General features: G+C 39.4%; 2 protein-coding genes across 9 annotated transcripts; one reads left to right on the forward strand and one right to left on the reverse strand.

Annotated features, from left to right (window-relative positions):
* Positions 1-506: 506 nt before the first annotated feature.
* Positions 507-9,159, reverse strand: CIAO2B (cytosolic iron-sulfur assembly component 2B). 7 transcript variants are annotated; one of them, XR_015260050.1, is made up of 7 exons: positions 8,946-9,158; positions 8,764-8,841; positions 8,332-8,457; positions 7,833-7,878; positions 7,185-7,300; positions 5,814-5,902; positions 4,459-5,129 (listed from the first exon to the last, which is right to left on the reverse strand). XR_015260050.1 is itself a non-coding variant. In XM_086758293.1 (6 exons), the coding sequence occupies exons 1-5, from the start codon at positions 9,081-9,083 to the stop codon at positions 7,203-7,205; spliced, it is 486 nt and encodes a 161-aa protein (XP_086614419.1). In that variant the 5' UTR covers positions 9,084-9,158; the 3' UTR covers positions 507-1,648; positions 7,185-7,202. The 7 variants fall into 7 exon arrangements, 5 of the variants coding, with proteins under 5 accessions (XP_086614419.1, XP_086614422.1, XP_086614421.1 ...); XR_015260049.1 differs by having other exon boundaries at positions 4,459-5,145; XM_086758293.1 differs by lacking the exons at positions 4,459-5,129; positions 5,814-5,902 and adding an exon at positions 507-1,648.
* Positions 9,160-11,929: 2,770 nt separating this feature from the next.
* LOC104483039 (fatty acyl-CoA hydrolase precursor, medium chain-like) lies at positions 11,930-21,211 on the forward strand. 2 transcript variants are annotated; one of them, XM_086757938.1, is made up of 13 exons: positions 11,930-12,017; positions 12,614-12,818; positions 13,246-13,384; positions 13,647-13,780; positions 14,308-14,461; positions 14,720-14,821; positions 15,683-15,781; positions 16,271-16,411; positions 17,726-17,806; positions 18,683-18,830; positions 19,449-19,598; positions 20,477-20,549; positions 20,699-21,211. In XM_086757938.1, exons 1-13 carry the CDS (start codon positions 11,942-11,944, stop codon positions 20,886-20,888), a joined length of 1,692 nt encoding a protein of 563 aa, XP_086614064.1. In that variant the 5' UTR covers positions 11,930-11,941; the 3' UTR covers positions 20,889-21,211. The 2 variants fall into 2 exon arrangements, with proteins under 2 accessions (XP_086614064.1, XP_086614065.1); XM_086757939.1 differs by lacking the exons at positions 13,246-13,384; positions 13,647-13,780.
* Positions 21,212-21,995: the final 784 nt, after the last annotated feature.

The following is a 21,995-nucleotide window of genomic DNA, read 5'->3' on the forward strand; positions in this document are numbered from 1 at the left end:
GAACCAGGCAAACACGTCCTTGGCATCAGGCTCTCACGTCAAAAGCATCGTTTGTGATTTCACTGCCTGCTCATGCACCTAGGGCTGTGGGGGTAAATGGTCTTTATTCAACAATTAATGTCAAAAAGAATATGATGAATACAGTGAATTGCTCTTCTGCAAAGGCTCTTTCTTTTCACGCTCCCCTCTTTCTTTCATAATCTTCACCAAAGAAAGGGTTATATATTTGCATTACTCCTCTGCTTGAGCACAATCACCAGAATCATTCAGATGAATCTACAGCCTTCTAAGGTAACAGCAGCATGTAGCTAGGCAACAAAAAAAAGAATATAGTATTTTTCAGGAAGGAGGGCTTTTCTAGATGATCTCATACAGATGCAGTGGGTTTTTCTGCCTTATAAGAAGAAAGCGGTTCATTGTAGTAACGAGTTTGTCATCCTGTCACCGTCAAGTCATAGTGATATATAGACTTCCCTTGATTAGGTGTGAAAGAAAATAGCAATGCATCGTATACTGTTCCTATTTATTTCTCTATATCTGTTACATATTTGTCATTTTTTTACAAAGACTAAAACCCATGGATGATTTTATGGCCGATTTCATTAACCATCATCCTAATTAAAATTGAATACTTCAATAATTACCAAGTCAGCTGAAATAAATTGTATCTCAGCTCAGCTGAAACAATGTCAGCTTTAAAAAAGAGATTTTATGAGTGGAAAAGACATCCTGTTGTATGTGCAGTCCATCACTATGTGTACGGACCGAGCTGTTGAGAATGGGGAACACTGATTTTATGCATGTGAGGGGATTTTGTTAAGTGCAAGCTGACAAACTGATGTGATCTAGCAGGTACAGCATGGGCATCGATGCCTTGGTGCCCCAGATAAGGTCAATGACCTTGGCAAACAGAGGATGACAGAGGTGCCAGGCCAACTTCTGGGCTTTCGGGGGACTCTTTCCAGCCTCAACAGGCAGTACTAGCTCTGAGATGCTGGGTGAAGACATCTTCCCTTTTTTCTTATCCAGATTTGTGCTGGCCAGGTCTCGGGACAGCCGCTGGCCTGTGTGAAATCATAACACCGTCTGCCAGGGTGCTGTTATCAGCCCCTGAGCCACACCGGGATTCATGATCTCGGCCCACGATTTCAGCTGTCCCGTTTTCTATTTCTCCTGTATTCCCTTTTCTACATCTCGCTAATTTGACAATTGTCTGTACATGCAAAAACGTATTTAACTTGCAGAGCATTCAAATTTTGTTTCCCAGTCTGGATGCAGCGGGGCAGCCCTGCGTGGCTGGGACAGACTTTGCACAGCTGGCAGGAGACCTGCGGGCACCAGAGAAACGTCTGTCCTGGAGCAGGGCAGTCCCTCTCAAGTTGTCTGTGTTTGTGAGAGCATATGCTAGTTTCTGTGGCAAGTAGTTTTTCTGGTACAGACCTGAGTGTAGCTAATCAGAGACATTACATCAGTCTTGGCAGCTTTCGTGTATGTATTTCCTCTCTTTGGCACGTATATTTGTATATTCCAGAGCCTGTTCTGTGGAATGGCTTCCATTCTTCCCAGCTGGACCAACGCACAATTCATACCATATTTTCTCTTTCATTTTGTCACTCTTTGTGGTGAAGGAAGGATTGCCCTGTTAGGCCTGCAAGCCAAAAAAAGACACAATCTATTTGTACTCAGTGAAAGACTCAAGCAACTTTTAAGAGGATGAAGACTGAATCACAGTAAAATGTCAGAGGAAGGTACACCATCTTCCTAACATTCATAGCAAATTTCCTGCAATTTTAAGGATTTGTAGAATATGTTGAAAGTGGTAAATTGGTATGAAACATTAACTGATGTGTATACAATTTGCATCTAAGCTATAGTGTTTATTTATTTAGCCATAAAATGGAGAAAACTATTAATTACATGACTCGGTAACTGCGTACATACATCTCCTGTGGAGTTAAGTGCTTAGACTACAGATGAACTGAAACATGTACACGCAAATGGCATATGCATTTAAAGTAAGACAGTTATGATTGAGGTTAAAGCTGATACAATGTTTACTTTTTATTTTAAAAAATAAATTAACTCTTAATTGTTTTACTAGGAACGGCCCAATATTCTCCTTCCAACAAAAATAAACGTAGCAAGACTTCATCACTTCTGTGCTAAAAATATAATCCAGAATATAACCTCAATTAAAGCTCTGAGTTAGCAGGATCAGACCCAAAATGGTGAGTCTGAAGGGGGAGGGGAAGAAATTGTTTAAATAACAGCTCCCGTTTCAAGCTCCTATTCAATTTTGCCACTAATAGGAATCATTAATAACGTGGAACTTGACAGGCTCTTTACATTATTGGCTTATGTTTCAAAAAACAGTGTCTAAAATGCATTGTTGTGAAAATAAGTCTGTACAAATTTGAAGAGAAATTATTTATGTGACTCATTCCTAATCAGTATTTTCTATCTGCCTCAAAAGTAATTGTTTATAAAAACATTGGCTGCTGTTCTTTTTTTAACTATTTTCTGATTTTCAGTGATAAAACTAGTTTTGTTCTATTCAAACTGTTAGGAAAGAATTTGGAATCTGTTGGCATTTATTGGTTTTTCTCTGCAAGCGTTTCAAACTACATGAATGATTTATTTGTCACTTTGCAGGGGAAAGAAAAAATATTGCTGCTTAGATACCTTCATAGTCCTTAGACAGAGCATGTGCCAGCTCTTCCATTAGCAAAAGTGCAGAGAAATCAAGCTGCCAGGCATCCTGGGGTTAAGCAAGCTCCTGACAATCTACTGAGGTTATTTTGGTCAAAGCCGTGTGTGACACATCTGATGGGAACCCAGATGAAACTAAACTTGGGTAGATTAGGAAAAAAAGTGCTGTGATAAACCATCATCTCAAAGTTACATCAGAATAACGGAGAGGATCATGTCCAGCAGAGTTTGGTAGTGATGACTTGCCAGTTGCTGGGTCTTCCTGCTTGGCTCAGGATGGACACATTTACTGCCCACACTCCTTGGCTACTGCACTTATAATCTAGCAAGGTGCGCATCTCCCTTTGTCAGCTTAAAGCATTAGTTTTACGTAGACACTTGTCCCTCTGATCTTCCTGTCTCCTGCTGTTTGTGACTTACCTGCAGTGGGACAGCAAGGACTTTCTCGTTACCTGCAGCAGTGTGAGGTCACTAATGGGATGGGCTGCTTAACAGCTCAGCAAGAGAGGGTAGAGGGAGGCCATGACTTGGCTACAGGCTCCACGCAGGAATCTCCCTTTCAGGCAGACACCTTGTAGGGAACAAGGAAACCAGAAGGGTGGGAGATGTCTAGCATAAGGCAATGGGAGCTGACTTACTTCTCCTGCAATTTGGAAGACAAAGCCTCCGGCATCGTAGAAGCTCCTTGTTCTCCATACTGCCACAGACTGAGGCTGGAGGCATACCCCGGCTAGGGGCAGCACAGCGAGGTGTTGTACACTCCTGCCATTTCCTTCTCTTTCCTTCACATGTCTTCCCAAAACTCCAGGGCCACAACTGCTCCCTATTCCCATGTTATATTTGTTCAGCAGACATGCTGGAAATTAACTTCTGCCCTGTTCTCTCTCTCCAGCCCTATGCTGGGAGCTGAGCTAATGGCAGGAACCAGAGACTATTTTAACTTCTGTACTAAAGAGGACAGCCTTGGCATCTGAAGCTTGCATGTGCTGCAACAAGATTCTGAAAAGCAACAAAATTAATGAGACAACTGGCAAGTTAGTCAGCAACCCCACTGAGTGAGTGCAATGAAGCTGGGAGCCCAGGGCTTCCACTCACCCACCCACCCACCCACCCACCCAGGATGTTTTTATCACTGCAGACAGGGCTGCTCCTTTGATCCACAAAGGAAAGTTAAGAACTGGAGATAACCTGCCACAGAATGTAAAAGCTGTTTACAGGTAAGACATGAAAGAAGAAATATGTGAATCGGTAATAAGAAATACCTAAGAAGGTTACAGAATGTGATAACATGTCTTCTGCAATACCGAAGTGCATTGAATAAAGGGAGGGATCTTTGCTGTTTGTATGCTTTGTAGAAATGTGTATTTTTAGCATTCTCTGGAATGAAAAATTTTATGTGCTTTCTATTAAATGTTACTGGCAAATGGTTGTGAGACATACCAGCAGACTTAAACACACAGGTAATAGCCTCAACTTCCCTGGTTTTATTCTTTTTTGCTGATAACTACCTTTCCATAGTAACATTTGAAAGATTTTGCTATAAACTTTTATTTTGTTTAAGGAAAAAAGTTGACTGCCATTTACTCAGTCTGTATTTACACCAAACAGTGCATTTTGTAAAGGAAGGGGAAGTGGTATAGTTGTCTGCTTGACAGGCTAAAATGTTTTTAACAGCTATGGAAATGTTTTTAACAGCTATGGAAAAAAATACATTGTAAAACACGCAGTTTATAAATCAATGCTCCAGAGGGAGATCTTTATCAAAGCATTTTATTGACGTAAACACATCAACGTTAAGCACAGCCAGAAGGCCGAAATAACTTTAACTGTTCAGTGTGTGATACACACTCCACCCAAGGAGCACAAGAAATTTTGCCATTGAAGTGTGAAGTTCTTCCTGTCACTTCTTCCACGGACAGTTCAGCTGCGCCTCTGGATAGAAAACTGCTGAGCTGCTTCCCTGTCACTCAGCAAACAGTCTTCAAAAGTTTCAGATTGCTGGTACTAGGCAACAATGACAGTATGCGACCAGCTGGGAAGATGTTTTGTTTCCTCCCAGGGAGCAGGACTGTGTGGGCAGGCCTGAGTTATGTGCGGAGTGCTGGAGCCCGAGATACACGAACTGTGCTGGTCTGCGGGCTCAAACACACAGCAGGTGACTCCAGCGCACAACACAGCCCGTTGCCCTAGGGAGCTTCTGTTGCAGTGTTTGCAGACTGAGAGTAGTGAATGCCACTGAGCCACCCCTGGAAGGCTCTGCTCAGAGCCTAGGAATGTGAAACAGATGTCTGCTTCTGGCATTTTTCCTGCACTTGAATGAGGCTATTTGTATTCAACACGGCTTCTCTAGAGGGTCATAGTTTCTGATGGAATGTGTCCTATTACAAAGCATTCTGGAGGCTAAATTTAGGAGTAGCTTTCTGGAAAAAGAAAAGTCTAAAAGGAAATACTTGTATCAAATTCATATTTTCTTCTCCCACTTTCTCTCCATATAGCAGGAGCCAGCTAATGATCATTAAAACTAGGGGAGCCCATATAGGACCACCTGTGATCTTCAGCAAAGTAACCATGGTTTGCCCTCACTGTTGTTTCTATCATCTCAAAAATGTAATATCCACATCACTTAAAGAAACATCCAGAACTAAAGTAATAGAATTTTCCATCCCTAAGTAGCAGAAGTCAGACCTTTTCTTCGATGTCCCACAATAGAGGCCCTTTATCAAAAAGTCATCCCTCAACTACGTACTATAAATTTAAACAATCTAACCATATACTGTTGCTTCTCTGAAAAGGTAAATGCACCCCCAGGGTTACTATGTACATGTGCCTCATAAGGCGAGTGCCAACATCCCAATGAATTATTTAACACAATTATTATGTAGTGGTGAAAGCCAAAATTCAGTAAAGCATAATTTACTGATTCCTTCTCTCTTTGGAGTGTAGGTTGAAGCAATCTGTTGTCAGCTTAGTAATCCTTCTGTTTTCCCCCTGGCACATATTTGCATTCCTTTCTTCCCCAAAATCTGGGAAGGTAAAATTCATTTTCTATTAAAAAACAAACAAACAAACAAAACAACACACCCAGAAAACAAAATCAAACCAACCAAGCGTGTTGCCTGTGAGCTGCCTGCATGCACTGCCAGCTGCCATGGCTGAAGTTTCATTTGTGGTGCAAAGGTTGGCAATGTCAGAACTAATCAGTTCAGTGATTCAGAAAGAGAGGCAGAGAGGAAAGATACTATTAGCATCTGGGTCATTCTGCTCCATTCCCAGTATTAAAACTAGATAAATATTGTCTTTATTTACAGTTGCACTCATACATCCAAGCAAGTGCTGATCGTTCAAAGGATGCTAAGCCAAATAAGCTGATTAAGGCTGTTGCAGAGTTCATAAGCTTCACCATTAAGATAGCATCTGAGACCCTCCAACAGAAAATGCTGCTGAAATGTAAAGCACTACCATCAAAGAGGTGAGCACAATCTACTTTTTAAAAAGTGTATTAGTTGCTCTCTAGATAACTGATGACGATGAAGGTAACATTGCATGTGTGCAGGCACTAAAACACCTGATAGGTCCACAATTAGAAACATATTTTACAAAAGTTGAAACTAATTCTGGAATTCTCTTAATGAATTTTCCTATTGTCAATTTCTACCAAAGACAGTAGTTTAGTAAATGCCCCATTTCCTGGACCAGAAGCACAAGCTAGGTATTACTAGTAAATCTCAATATGTTTAAAGCAAAACTTGTCATTTAGCTGTCAAACTTTGCCAGGCAAGTCTTTCAGCAGACAGTAGCTGGACTGTTCATAGTGAAAACTATGAATTACTTCCTCCTATCTTGTAGCAGGTGCATTAAAAAAAACCAACCAACCTACCTCAAAGATACTACATTTCCTACCACAAGTAATGAGTAATTAAAAATAAATCACGTTTTACACAGGTCTAAAGAGCCCTCCATATTTGGCTAATCCAGGTTAATGTAATAAAAAACAGACTTAGAAGTGTTTGCAATTATGGCTAAAATGTGTTACAACTTTGCGCACATGAACTTAGACAATTTTTGATGCCTGAAGGTAAAATTGTATTAGCAGTCCAAAACAGTCATATGAATGTAAATATTTTAACTACCAATTAGCTTAGTGTACTTGTAAGTCCAATGTGCAAAATCCACTTCTAAAAGGCAGATTATAACTAATTTTGGAAAGTGAGAAACCAGTTAAAAACAGGTTGAAACAAATCTTTTTAAAGAAAAATCCTTCCTATGCAATGACTAATAAAATTTAAAAGTAAGTTTTCATTATATTTTTGCAGCTGCTTGTAAGCTGATTTACCATATACTATTTTTACTAGGAGTAATGAAACATTTCTTTAAGAAAACCCAAGTGATTTTATTTTGCTCATAGATATATGTATAGTGTAACACTAGCATCACCACTTATATACAAAATCAGTTTAACATAGCAGAATACTAACGATTTCCTCATCAGGCAATTACGATCGAGCAGACAAACACTGATTCACCACTTCCAGTAAGTGAGAGTTTTCCAAAGCAGCTGCTACACGTTCTTTATCGGCAAGCTGTTTATTAACTGCAGAAAAAAACATGACAAGAAACCAGTCAAAATATTGATATACAATGTCTTTTTAAAGAGCATTTTACATTGAGACACATAATCACACTGTTGCTGTGGTACTCAGGTAGACTAGTCATTCTGCAGATGCTAAGTACACTGCAGAGTTACACTCAAAGCTACCACGTTATCACAAGTTAAACCAGCAAGCTGTTTATGATTCGGCAGCAGGGAGCCACACACGTATAGGTACAAGACAAGAAGAAACTTCCCCCCAGCTTCTCCCATTTTTTGACACCTCCATAAGCCGGGCAAATCAATGACCAGCTGAGAGCACAGGTTGCCTGAGGAGATGTTTAAAGTACGGTACAGGACATATCTGTGTCATTATTACACGCTCCTGTTCTGTAACATCCCCCAGAAGCTGACGCATGCAAAGTCTCAGATACTAAACAGCTGCTCTGCAGGTGTGGGAGTCTCTCTCCTCTCAAATTTTCAAAATTAAAAAAAAAAAAAACAAAAACACGCAACACAGCATTAGAAACCTCACCTGCATGCTCAGAGGCGTGTGTTCCTGGTGTTATATGAACATCCAACTTAAAAAGGAAAGAAAGAGGGAACAAGTCAATAAAACATTGAAAGCTCAAGTTCAAACTATTTAATAATAACACAATAACAAAGAGGAGAAAAAAGGACATTCTTGACAATACCAGTTACTGTATATAGCAGATTAAAATAAGGTCTAAAATCACTGAATATTCTACATTCCCATCTGCTTAAGCCTCCTTCAGACAGGGGGATGAGGCACCAACCTCCCGTTGTCTCACGCACATGCCTCCCTCCATAACTCCACTCACCCTCGTCTTGACTGTCACAGAATTGTAATTCTGCATCGTTATTTTAGTTCGCTGCCCTCTCTGGTTCCTGCAGCGTTTCACTCACCCAGGTCTTTTTCACTGTAAGTTAGTTAGCTTCTCCCCCCTCTTTTTATTTCCCCTTTTCAAGCACAATCCCCCTCTTTTGCTTTCCAGAGTTATTTGATTACTCACCTTAAATCTCTCAGGCAGAGATCTGATCAATTTTACTTTTATGGAGAGGCCAATTAACGTGGCCATGCTGCAGTGAGGAATGGTTGGAGTGAACTCTACCGTCACCGTGCTTTCTGCATCATTCACCTGTAGAAAAGCAAACACTTTCCATGTACAAACCTCACTGCCTTCACCCCGAGCTAGCTGGGAGCATTTTACGTGAAATGAACCTCGGAGCTGTACTTTCCCTCTTATCGTTCTCTTCAGTGGCATTTTTAAATACTATGTTTATCTGCAGCAGACTGCTATAATAAACCTCTTCCAACGTTATAAAAAAAAAATTAGGATAACCAGACGGCAACGGCAGCGGCAGCGCTGCCCCGCAGCACAGCACGCAGGTGCGGGCCGGCCGTGCCGCGGCGGCGGGAAGGTAAGCGCGTCTGGGGGGCTCACTTTCACTCGCACTTGCTCGACGACATTCAGCTCCTCCAGGGTGAGGGGGTGCTCGGGGTCGTTAATGGAGCGAATGAGATGTTGCCGGGTTAAGGAAAGCGGAGCGGAGCTGCACCGACCCGACCCACCCTCCCCTGCCCTGCCGCCCCAGCGGCCCTGGCCCGCCCGCCCTCGGCCTGGATATCGAAGATCTCCCGGTCGTCGATGGAGTCGGGCAGCTCGTCGTCCTCCTCTCGCGCCGTCACCGGCCGCTCCCCCGAGCGGCGGTAGATGAGGGGGTTGGCGTTTTCCAGCTGCGCCCCGCCGCCCGGGCCCACCATGGCTGCCGTTCAGGCCCCCGTGCTCCCCGCCTCCGCTGCCGGGCGGGCGCTGCTGGCGGTGGCACAGCGGCGCCGGCGGCGGGACGGAAGCAGCCCGGACGCCATTCGCCGACGCACCGGGGGCGCAGGCGGCGCGGTCGGCCGTTCCCCGTGGCGGGAGTGCTCTCGTGTGGGCAAGGAGCGGAACTGGCCCGGCTTGCGGAGGGCAGGCGTGATGGGGGGCCCTCAGCGTCGGCTCTAGGGCAGTTAGGAGGGAGCAGGGGTAGCAAAGTATCTAAAAAACCTGCAAACAAGAAACTGGAGTGATAGACTGTAATGGTGACCTGTTTTGGCTTCATACATCCCTTTATAATGGAGTTAAAGCCCATACTCCTGTGTAAGCATACCGTATATTGCCTGTTTTAGATTCCTGGCTGTATGTTTGATTTCACTTTGCAAAAAAAAATGATCTGTATAGGGTTTGGATTTTTTCATGTCAGGTCATGGTTATGCGTAAGAATATGCGAACATGCTCCCCAGGAAGAGAGCGGCATTTTCCCTGGCATCTGGCAGAAATAAAAGAGGCTTTGAAAGGAGCTGAGACTTGCTGCTTCAAAAGATGCCACAGCTGGAAGAGAAGATGTATGTTGTGGTTCTGTTGTTCACCACTGCCTTGCAGAAATTGTATTTAAGTCAGGTGTGCTTTTAACTGCAGGGAGTTGGGCCAGATTGGGTTTGCCCCCAGCAGGACCTCTTTTGAAGATTACTGATATGTTTAGTCATCTGCTGATACTTTAAATAAGACAGGCAAACTACCTGCGAGCAAAGTTTCCATTTGTTTCTGCTTTCATCTTTGTTTTTTGTTATATTCAGGTAATATATAGATTACATTGGCATTAAAGTTCACTTCTTAATGCTTTCGTTATCTTAAGTTGGTCTTTCAATTAGTGTATGTTATTTTGGATAACAAATTTTGTTGGTAAGCATTATTTTTCTGGCTCTTTAGGAAATACAAAGCTGACTGAGCTGACTTACCCTTAGTGGCAAAGATGTTGGCTGAGTTTAAAAGTGATTTGTGTTTGTTTTGGTTTGTTGTTTGTTGGTTGTTTTTTTTTTTTAGTTAGATAAAGAGAGTTCAGTTTGGCAGTGCAAGAAGTGCACTTGGATCCAAACTTGTTGGATTTCAGTGATGGAAGTGTTAACTTAAGTAGCCTTATGGAATCCTGCTTTTTCCAACTCCTTGCTCCCTGCCTCATATATGTACATGTGTACATATGTACGTATGTATGGGTGCGTACGTACACAAAAAGGTGTGCACACCTATTCTTATATGTTGAAATCTGTCTGCTGGTTTTGGTCTGTGTTCCAGTCCAGCAAAAGAATTGACAACAATCCCAGGGCTATTCATATTGGACTGGAACAAAAATAACTGCAACAGAAAGGATTTTTGAGAAAGATTTGAGGGAAGTATAAGAAATAAGAGGCAAGTTATGTTCTACAATGCATATTTGCATGGTTCCAGGTGAAATTGATGAGAAATTGGGATACTTTTCCAAAGCTATCCCAATGCAGAGACTCAAGAAAACTGTGTAAGTAGCACTGAATTCTCTTGCACTGAAAATCTTGTTTTAGCTCACTTGCAGCCCTTTTTGATAAAGATGAATTGACTGACTCTGACAAACCTCTGTATCCCTAGCAGGAAGAACTTAACATGTTCTGTGGGGAAATTGGCTTCACAGGCTTTGTGAGTGTCCGTGCTGGAAGTGAAAGCAGTGCAGAGGAGCCTGAAGCAGTATGCTTTGCAACTGAGTGCTAATGACACCATTCATCCAGGAGATGTGAAACGAATCAGAAGTGGAAAGACAGAGACCCATTACAAAGACAAAGACCCAGTAGAGAGTGTTTTGCCAGTTGGAAATTGGGAGTTAGTGGAGCAGACTGGACTTGTAGGCCCAACTATAAAGGTGGCCTTGAGGCTAATCTGCTTCGGGCCAGTCATCCACACTGAGGAATGTCATGCTTCTACAAACTGCACACTTTTTTTAGGGGTTTTTCAGACAGAAGGCAAAAACTACCTGTTGGATTGCCAGCCTATTTCCCCTGTAGGAAGCGATTTTACAGAGAAGGTGAGGTCATGGCCCTTTCCCACTTTTTTGAGGGAAGTACGTACCCCATAAGGTGTTTGTAAGTAAACCTTGCTTTCTGACCTCCACTGAGGCTGCTCATAGAGAAGATACTATAATCAGACTCTCCGCTTTAATCTCCCTTTTAATTTTGAAAAATCCAGGAGGCCTATTTTTATTCAAAAAGGGATAAATAACCATTTTGGAGGCTGGAGGCCAGTCTCTGCTGGAAAGCACATATAGTGTCTGTTATGGTACAGATGTGCTGTCTCTCATTAAAACCTCTGCAAGAATTAACTATTTTGATTTTTGTTTCTCTCTTTTTTAATTGTTACCTCCTAGTTATTTGTAATCTGCAAACCTGGGGTTTTTGGTGAGGATTTTGTTGTTGATTTGGGGGATTTTTACAAGAATTTAAGTGCCCACAGCTCTGCAGCCTCTTCAGAGCTTCACTTTTTCTCTGCTTGTAGGACTGACAGTAGATTAAGTATGATTAGACCTTTTGTTGTTGTTCAATGGTGTTGAGTCATTTTCAGGTCATCCATTCTCAGGATCAGGTAATGATTAGGTGTGTTACACTAAGGGATTGTGTCTATGTTCTGTGTCAAGTACAGCTCTGAAAGTGCTTAATGCAGTGCGTGTTCGAAAAGGAATTTAGCTGCACTCCCTACTCGGAGTGCCCTTGTCAGGGACCTTTGTACCATTCTCTTCCTCATAAAAACAGAACATAATCTAGAGTCCAAACGGGGTTGAAAAATGGCTCCTCAAAGCCAGATTGCTTTGCTTTATACCTTGTTTTATAGTATAGCATTCATCACTTGCGGAGCAGAAGGTGAGATGCAAAATCTCTTATTATTGCTGTTGGGGAAGTGATGGCACTAACAAGTTGCAGTGTAGTGATTTTCAAAGGCAGTACATGCCCTTTACTTGCATTAGCAATCTGCAAAAGTATCGTAATAAGCTTGGTGCAACAATTACTGGTTTTGTGAGATGCAACAATTTCTGAGGTGATTTTATGAAAATAAAATTTTCTATCTTTCTTAAAAGCTAGAAAGCAAAACCATTTCTGAATTATCTAAACAAAATATTTTTTAAGATCTTATTGGATCACAAATTTAGAAAATGTTAATGATTTTGACAGTTGCTGTTTGCTCTGAAAATTGTTTTTAAGCTGTATGCTCTTGCACAGTGAGTAAACAATGTCTTACCTAGCTCCAGTTGTCATTGGCAGAGCCAGCTATGGGAGTGTTTGGCAGGGGGTCTCCATCATTGCGCAAAAGCAAAATGAAAACTGAACAAAATTGAAAGGAGCAAGCTGAAATCTTCTAAGTTAAACAGTCAGTAAAAATGTTTAATTGAAAAGCCTATCTGATAATCATGAAGATTCAAATTTTTTTTTTTTTTTTTTTTACCTTCTATGTTACTTAGGACAGACTGGTGCTGAGCCAGAAGTAACTATCACACTTGGACGGCTCAAAGGGCGACAAACAACTGTGAAGGGGACAGACAGACTTGTAAATGTTTTCCTTGGGATTCCTTTTGCAAAAGCACCTGTTGGATCCCTGAGGTTTTCCCCACCTGAGCCACCTGAACCCTGGAATGATCTGAGAGATGCAACTTCTTACCCACCACTGTGAGAGGCATTCAGTTCATTTATATATAGAACCTGCTTGTGTTTGTCAGTGTTGTGGTGTTTATTAGGGTACACAGGTCTGATTTTTGATAAGGAGCTTGTATTAACTGGTAGTGAATACGCTGCCAGTACTGAAATATTTCAAAAGAACTGTGGGACTAGGAGCCATAAAGAATTCCTGGGAAATTCCTGGAAATCACGTTTTCTTCTTATACTGTGCTGAAATAATTCAGCTTTTTAAGTACAAGTATAGAGGTGTGCTTTTACAGGTTGCAGCTCTAACTGTATATAAATAACACAAAATTTGAGCACCCTGTGGGAATTCAGTCCATGGGGCAAAAGAAAGTGTGTTTTCTCTATTGTTGTTACATTGTTGCTATTGCAATTTGATTACTAGTTACTAATAATCACACTTTCTTTTGTGAAGATGTCCTCAAGATCTATCCATGTTGAAAAACGCTGAAAAAAACTTTAAAGAAAAACACCCGAACTTCCGAACTTCTGAGGACTGTTTGTATCTAAATGTTTACTGCCCTGCTGGTTCAAACAAGAAGGACAAGTTACCTGTACGTAAACCCATTGTACAAACTTGTGTGGTACAAAGTTTGCACCTAATGATAGCTCCTAAGTCACTTAATTGCTTTTGAAAATGTGATGCTGCATTAGCAAAAATAATATTAGTATGTAAAATTCGAAGTCCACCAACCTAGAATTCAGCTCCCATTGAGCTTTGGTGATTTGGAGTTCCTAATTCTCTGGTGTCTTCCTTTTTCAAATGAAATCTACCAAGCAATGTATAAAAGTGCCTCGCTCTTTTTTTTCCGTAAGGTAATGGTGTGGATCCATGGAGGCAATTTTATATTTGGTGGTGCTTCTAGGTTTGATGGTTCTGCACTGTCAGCCTATGAGAACATTGTGGTAGTAATAATTCAGTACAGACTTGGACTCCTTGGATTCTTCAAGTAAGATGACCTATTTCACTTTTTACAAAATACTTCCTATCATATTTAAAACATAGGTAGTTTTGTTTTCTAAATCAGCTGAATTTCTATACCAGCTTCCCACTGTTACAGTGGTTTAAATGTGCATAGTTCACCGTCATCAGGGCTTAAGAACATTAAGAAATGTCTGTAAATTACATTTGATTGTAGACTACTGTCAAATCATAGTTGGGTAGTTGGGCTTATTTCGTTCTGAATAGGATGTTTGTTCTTGCCTTTGCTTCCATCTATTGGTATGTAAAGCAAAAAATCATATAGTGTAAAGGCCAGGAATCCGTCTGTGTATGGGTGAACAAACAGCAGAGGCAAGTAAGGTCAGCGGAACTTAGATCTGACTCTGAGGGGCTTTAGGTCAGTAGTCTATACAGTCCTTTCCTTGGCCAAATATGACACTGCACAAAATGTAAGTTGGTGAGGTTTATTTTATTTAGGTATTAGAAGAACTATTAATATTCCTGAGAAGTTAGCTTATGCTGTTTTTCTTTCAGTACTGGTGATGAACACGCTCGTGGCAACTGGGCATTTTTGGATCAAGTAGCAGCTCTTCGGTGGATCCAAGAAAATATTGAACACTTTGGTGGAGATCCAGGTTCTGTCACACTTTTTGGCGTATCTGCAGGATCTTGCTCTGTTTTTGCACATGTAAGCATGCAGTAGATACATTAAAAAGTAAAGTCTTTAAAAAAAACAACCCTTAAAACTCAATTAGTGTAACATTTCATGCTTAATCTAATTTTTGAAAGTAAGATTAATGGCACATGGTGCTAAGTCTGGACTTCTCCTGTAAGCACATAAAAATGTGTAATTTCCCACTGAATCCAGCAGTGTAGTCAAGCATAAAGTTGTGTGATAAGGAACTTAATGTAGAATAAATACTTTATGTGCTTCCCTTCTTGTCAGGTCTTATCTCCTTTGTCTAAGGGTCTCTTTCATAAAGCAATATCGGAGAGTGGAATTCTAATCCCTGCTGATAAAGATTTACTTCTTTCAACAGATCTTAAGGTAGGTTTTTTTTTTTTTTTAATTTTAAAGCCTAAAATAGGCTATTTCTAATATCTGATTATGTGGTTAAAAGAGAAAAAAAGGAAAATCTGATTGCATATTGTGCAACAAAGTTGATCAAATTTCTTATCATGGCATACCTATAAATATATAGATTAGCACTAAGTAAATTTTCATTCAAGTAGTCTATTTATTTGCAATCTTCCCATGCTCTTTTGGTGTCGAAAATAGATTGTGTACTTATATCATTATATTATCTATGGGTCAAGTTAGGTATTTTCAGTTACACACATGCCAAGCTAGGCATATGTCCATTTTCACGCACACTGTAATTTATACAGTAACTATGAAATTTATTTTGGAAATTTTAATTAGAATCCAGGAGAGGCATTCCATTTTTATTCAGCCATTCTTTTGTAGAGGGCCTTTATTTCAAGTAAGTTAATTTATAAAAGAAAACAAAAAAAAATTTTGAAAATTAAATTTCTCTCTGTAAGTACCTTCCCATTTCTCCTTTGGAAACAGCAGGTAGTAATAATGTAAATCTCCTTAAGTTGATTTTCTGAGTTTTCATGCCTTATTTTATTTATGTTACAACCTTGTATTATCTCTACAGCAAGGTTTGTTGTAGGACAGTGAATGGAAATATAGCAAGAAAGAGAAGTATACCAGAATTATTTCACTTCATGATCGAACTGTAGTATTTCTAGGAAAATAAAATACTCAAAGACCTGTCAGGCTCACCTAAATCAGCCTCTAAAAAAAACTATTAACAGTACTGTCTGTAATAATTTTCTGTCCATAAATATCTTAAAGACCACCTCATAGCTAACAGTTCTTGTCTTTGTTAATAATTTTCAGAAAATTGCAAGTATATTTAAGTGTGAGACAAGCAGTTCGCTCTCACTGATAAACTGCTTAAGGAACCAGGGAGCAAAGGAGATAGTCTTTAACAGCACGGTAGGTGAAACTTTACTTAGTAACAGATATTTTTAATGGCACGCTTGCAAAATGTAGTTCAGCCTCTGACTAGAGTTCATTGTTGGCCTGTTCCAAAGTTGATTTTTCATGATTTTTGTCGAAATACCCTCTAAATGTTGAAATAATTTCACTTAATTTCTCTTTAGAATTTTCAGTTTAGCGTCACAGCACCTGTGAAGTTTTGAGCAAGACTCAAGCATACGTATGTTTTAATATCAGTTCAAAGCAGCACAGGGTCAGGAAACCATCACATTACTCCATACCATGACCCAACCAGGCTAGTATTTTGTACTTGTGTGAAAAACAGAAAATGTGTGTTACAGTGGCTGTACATACTCAGATTTCTTCAAGCCCTTTTTTTTGCACTTGGAAGATTAAATGTGGACATTTAATTATGTGATTTGAAGGAAAAAAAAAAAGGAAAATGCTATTAACAAGTAATTTCTTCTTTTTTTTCTCTTCCTTCAGAAAATCCAATTTCTACCCTTAGTTTTGGATGGAGTATTTCTTCATAAGTCACCTGAAGAGATATTGGCTGGAAAAGAATTTAATGCAGTCCCGTTTATGATAGGAGTCACCAACAATGAATTTGGCTGGAATATTAGATCTGTAATTTAATGGCTATTCTTCATTTTTTGAATGCTTTTGTTAATTGATGGAGGCAATTCTGAGAAGTTATTTGCTGGTAGAACACCCTTTAAGTATAGCCAAAAGGCTTTCTGTTGTTGAATATATACAAGGTAAACTTCACTTGCATTATGATTCTTTAGTGACCCAGAACCAGTTGGTCACAAAACAGTGAGACAGGCTTCATCCCGCAAGTTAAACGACGTGGACATCCTTGGAACATCAATTTTATACAGTCTTTTCTTATCCTATAATTTTAATCCCTCATGCAGTTAGAGGGGGGAAAAAGACAAGGGCTTATTACTAAAAGAAAAATAAAACCAGTCCTTTGCCCCACAACACACAGATTTTACATGCACAGTATTCAGCATTGATACATAGAATATTTAAAAATGTGGCATTGATCAACTTAAGCAGCTTACTTACCCCATATATCTTTATGAACTGTGACTGCTGGTTATATGATTGCCCCTGTGTTCCTTGTTACCATGCAGAAAAATAGATCATTTGAAAATCTCAGCTGGGGACAGAGTATGGGGATAATATGCATGTCCCACCCACATTACTCTCAGTGCATAAATTATTTCTCATATTAATTCCATGGGTAACTCAAAAAAGTGAGCAGTTGCTATACAGTGCACAAAACTGCAGGAGATGGATTTGTGTCCTCTCTCTTCCTTGTCGTGTTTTCTTCATTTCCTAAGTATTTGTGTTCGTCTATGTAGTACAAAGCATTTTTCCTGAATCTGCATAGTAACTGTGTGTCTCTGGGAGTATGCTTGTACTGAGTCCAAGAAGAAAAATGTAAAGTGGAATCTGTTCTAATTCATGTTGCAGGCAGAAGAGTCATTTTATGTAATACTCTAAAAGAGGAGGAGCATTGCCCTATCTTTACTTCAAAGGGTTCAAACAACTGGACTAGAGACAGAGAGGCTGCCAGTGAGTTTTGAGATCTCCTCCACCAGAGGGAAAATAAGCCTTTGAGACAGAAGCAGCTTTTTGCTTCAATTCTGCCCTAGTACCTTCTAGTCTTACATGTTTCTTAACAATGCGTGTTGACTTAAGAATATCCTACTTAATACGAGTGGTTTGTGTAGAAACCTTCAATGAAACATTTACTGCAGTAAATACAAGCTTTTCAAGACAGCTGCTGCATTGTACTGCATTTTTGCATCTGATATGATGCTTCAAAAACAAACACCAGTAGAAAGAACAAGATGGAATAATGTAGTTCCAGTGTTAAAATATTGGATAAGTTGAATGGTGCTAATAACATTCTTTTTTTCTTCTGTGCAGACATCAAAAATAGCAGGTTTGAAGGAAATAAAAGATAAAAAATCAATCACTTCAGCTTTAGAGTTTTTACTACCAATGATGGTAAGAACTGTTGCAGTAATCTAATTTGAGAAGTGAAAATGCTTTTTAACGCATTGAACAGCTTTGTGAAGTTTAGTGTTCTATGATTCCCTGCTTGGGTTCCAGTGTTACTAAGACTTCAGGTCACGTTATGCGCTGGGGAGAGTCCCAGCAAAGTTGACTGGACTACAGTGAATGGTGTTACACAGAAACAGAATTGAGTCAGGCCTGGCTTTGGATAAATGATTTTTTCCTTCTAGACCTCTGCACCAACATTTTTGTTTTATGTATTTGTATGTAGAATTACTGTAATAGTGATCCTAGTCTTAGAGTATCTGATGGCTAATTTCTTGGTTGATGGGTTTGAAGGCAGATTTTTCTATATGTTTACATTAAATTAAGTCTCATTTTTAAAGTAGTTACTTTGCACTCCTAGTTTTGAAATGTATCTTTCAAGCAGCAAATTCTAACACTAAAAATGTAAGCTGTGTTTGGAGATCCCATTGGCCTTGCCTTGTAGTCTAAGAGGATCTTTCAAGGACTCAGAGATTTTCTTTTGTTACTCCCATCTCTTTTTCTCCTGAAGAAAACAGAAGCCAAAGGTATTCTCAGAGGTTGCTGAATCTTCGTTGATTACTGTGGAGTTTTAACCCTTATAAACCTGTTGCAAATTTGATCTGAGGTTGTTTTTTTTTTTTTTTTTGTTTGTTTTTTGGTGTTGGGCTTTTTCTCCCCCCAAAAAAGTCTGAATAGGTTTTATTTGCTGGCATAGTTTCCCATCAACGTGGGTGCTACCTTGGATATTTGCACAATCTCTGAAGTTTAAAATATGACATTTTTAGTGGATAATCCAGAGAGTAATAATAACTTGTTGCTTGTTGTCCCTGTTCCTCTTAGGATATACCATCAGAGTTGCTGCCTGTGATAGTGGATGAATATCTAGGAAACACAGATGATTCTGCTGAGCTACGGGACCGATTTCTGGACTTGCTAGGGGATGTAGGAATTGTCATGCCATCCATTAAAGCACTGAATTATCACAGGGGTGAGCTAATGAGCACTAATAGGACATTCAAACCTCTTGCTGCATTCTGGATCAAATGGCACAAACCCTGTTGTGTGTAAGCAGCCCTTCTTGAGATTCCCAGTGGGAACTCGATGGAGGTGCAGAGTGCTATAGGTCTGCAGGATGGTGTGAAGCAAGTGTATGTACTCCTTTATCTTTCTACTAGTGTCTTGCAATTGTGCTCATAGTCACACTATATGGAGAACAGAGCAGAGCATGATAACACGGGTAAATGTTTGCTAAGTGAAGAATACAGGCTTAAAAATTAAAACATATTAAAGCAACCTGGAATTTGTCCTTTGGCCCACTGCTGTAGTCTGGAGATTTTTCTGGTATTCAAGTGTAGATAAGCCAATACCCAGAATTGGAAAATAATTTGGTGTTATTTTGTTTTCTGTAAGTTTTCCTGAGGTGAATCTCATATTTTTTGTGTAAGTGTTGTGAGTTCTCAATTTTGAATTAAAGATAAAAAGACATATTTGAATGTAACATTGCATTTAAAATGTGTGCAGTAAAAAACTTTGGGTATATTTAAAGTAATATTTTAAACAGCTGATGTCAGCCATAATTTATGTATCTCAATGTTACATCTTCTAGAGTCTGGAGCTCCTGTCTACTTCTTTGAATATCAGCATCGCCCCACTGCGTATGGGGATAGTAAACCAGAGTATGTGAAAGCTGATCATGGAGATGAAGTTGGCTTTGTCTTTGGAGGACCGTATCTGGCCGGTGATGTTCAGCTGCGCAGTAAGGAATAGAACATTCAATGTTACAAATTACTCTGGCATTATTCTGTTCAGTAGTGCTACTTCCATTGTAGTCAGACTAAAGTGCATGTATTAAGTGAGACCAAAGGATAACCCTTTCTCCTGTTAGAATTTGTTTCATTTGCTGTGTTCTCCATTCTTTCTTGTGTACAATTTCCTGTTTCTGAAGCACAATAAGTTACACATATTATCAACAATGTAGCAAATAGGACATTTGCTAGAAAACATCACTCTCATTATATCAGCGCTGATTGTGAATTTGCCAAATAGCTTTGGTTGTAAAATAAGTTGAAGGAAAGGTCAAATTAAACAATAATACTCAGGATGGAGTATTTTCTCTCCCATGAAAGAAATTAGGAGCAGTTTTTATTTTGACAAAGAAACACAGAAATTCTACTTATTTTAAGTAAATTCACTGCTTTTTTATGGTTTTATTGTTGCCATTTGCACAGTAGTTCATAGTCTGTTTCAAAGCCTACATAAATGAAAGTATTTCCTTTTACTCCATTGAACTTTGGAGCAATCCAGCTATGTTGTAAAAGCATTTGTTAATCTGTTACTCAAGCCTTTTGATTTTTGCTTATATATATATATTTTTAAACTTATGTTATCCTACACTAGAAAACACTATACAGTTCTTTTTCTGTTTTCTCAGTAAATTCATACTGAGAGCATTAAACCAGCAAATATTTTTCTTGATGTATTAAGATTAATTTATAATTAATAACACACTAACTAAAATTATGTTCACCTATCTGATACAATGGACAGATGTGTAACTGTATTTAAATGAATATCTGTGAAGCGTTGAGACTTGGAATGACAATCATAATTATTATTTTGTATTTTGTCTCACAGGTGAAGTTACAGAGGAAGAAAAGAACCTTAGTAGAACTTTGATGAAGTACTGGGCTAACTTTGCTCGAAATGGGTAAGAATCATGAGGTCCATTACACATACTACTGATTTGTACTACTGCAAAGTGAATTAGCTGTTTTCTTGGTTCAGACTTATCTACTGTGATTGAATTCCCCCCTCGACTGAAAAGGGCATTCACTCTTTCTTTCTTGTTGCTTACAGAAATCCTAATGGGGAAGGTTTGGTTGACTGGCCATCTTATAACCTAAAGGAAGAATACTTACAGATAAATCTAAACCAAAAGAAAGCCAGAAAGTTTAAAGAACAGAAGGTAGACTTCTGGAGAAAGGTGATGTTTGCAAAGACAAGTAACAAAAGAAAGGAAAACAAGAAGGTTAAGTCAGAGTTATAATTTACAGTTTAAACTTGCACATAATAGGCAAGCTAGTAGGAGAGTAAAAGAAATTTTGAGGATAAAATTATGTTTCCCTTCTTTTAACCTTTTCTTCACAGTTGTCATACTTGCAATTATTCACTGTAATAATACCAACTGATCTGTTTCCCTTTTGTGATTCTTTACTTCTTCCTGGATTCATTTCTACAACAGAAGCCTCACTTATTAAATATAGCTACCAGGTTTCCCCACTGATCAGGTTTTTCTGTCGCTTCCCCAAAACTGAAGACAGAATGTAGCAGCAGCATTGTTTTAATAAAGTGAAATCAATAAAGACTTGATCTGCGAGTAAAACTATCTTTTGATGTCAAGTGAATCAGTGATGGTAAAGAAGTTTTGGTCTGATTTAGATAAAGAAATGTCCTGTAGGAAAAAAAAATTAACTAAAGTATGTTCTGCTTTGTAAGTCACTTTTACGAAGAGATTGTATCACAACAGTCAGAAATATACTTAATCAGTAACAGTAACAGTAGTGCTGGAATTAGGACTTCTGTCACATATTAGAAAAGAAAGAAATGGTCTCCACTACCCACACTTTTTTTTTCTTTTACATTTAAAAATCACTCTGTTACAAGGATCAACATTGGTACCACTTGTACTGTGCACTCACCATACACTCCGAAACAGCTCGTATGCACGCTAGCGTTCACACTGTTAGCAGCATAGTGCTGCAGCATAGAGCGCAGTACAGAGGGCAGGAGTCTTCTGGTTAACAGAGGAAATGCTTAAGACACTCAGCGTGCTCTGAACGTGCACATCTGAAGCTACCTGCTAACAGTTTGCTCCCTGAGCAGTCCAGTTTAAAGCTGACCAGGATTTACCTACAAGGGCTGTAAATCACACCTGTGTAGATATATTAGGAAGGTTTGGAGTAAGTACACAAGCACAGCTGTAGTACACAGGACTACTAGGTGCATAATACAGGTGCTGAACTAATTTAGTGACTGTGGATCTTTAGGGCCCACTTATCTGAAAACAAGAGGTGCAAGTAGGAAATTTAATCTATAGAAATGCTGATTCTGACAGCTGAGAATTCCTATGATACAAAATTGCAAAATAGCCTTT

Source organism: Chlamydotis macqueenii, chromosome 13 (genome assembly GCF_036417535.1).
Source record: "Chlamydotis macqueenii isolate bChlMac1 chromosome 13, bChlMac1.mat, whole genome shotgun sequence".
Taxonomy (NCBI): Eukaryota; Metazoa; Chordata; class Aves; order Otidiformes; family Otididae; genus Chlamydotis; species Chlamydotis macqueenii.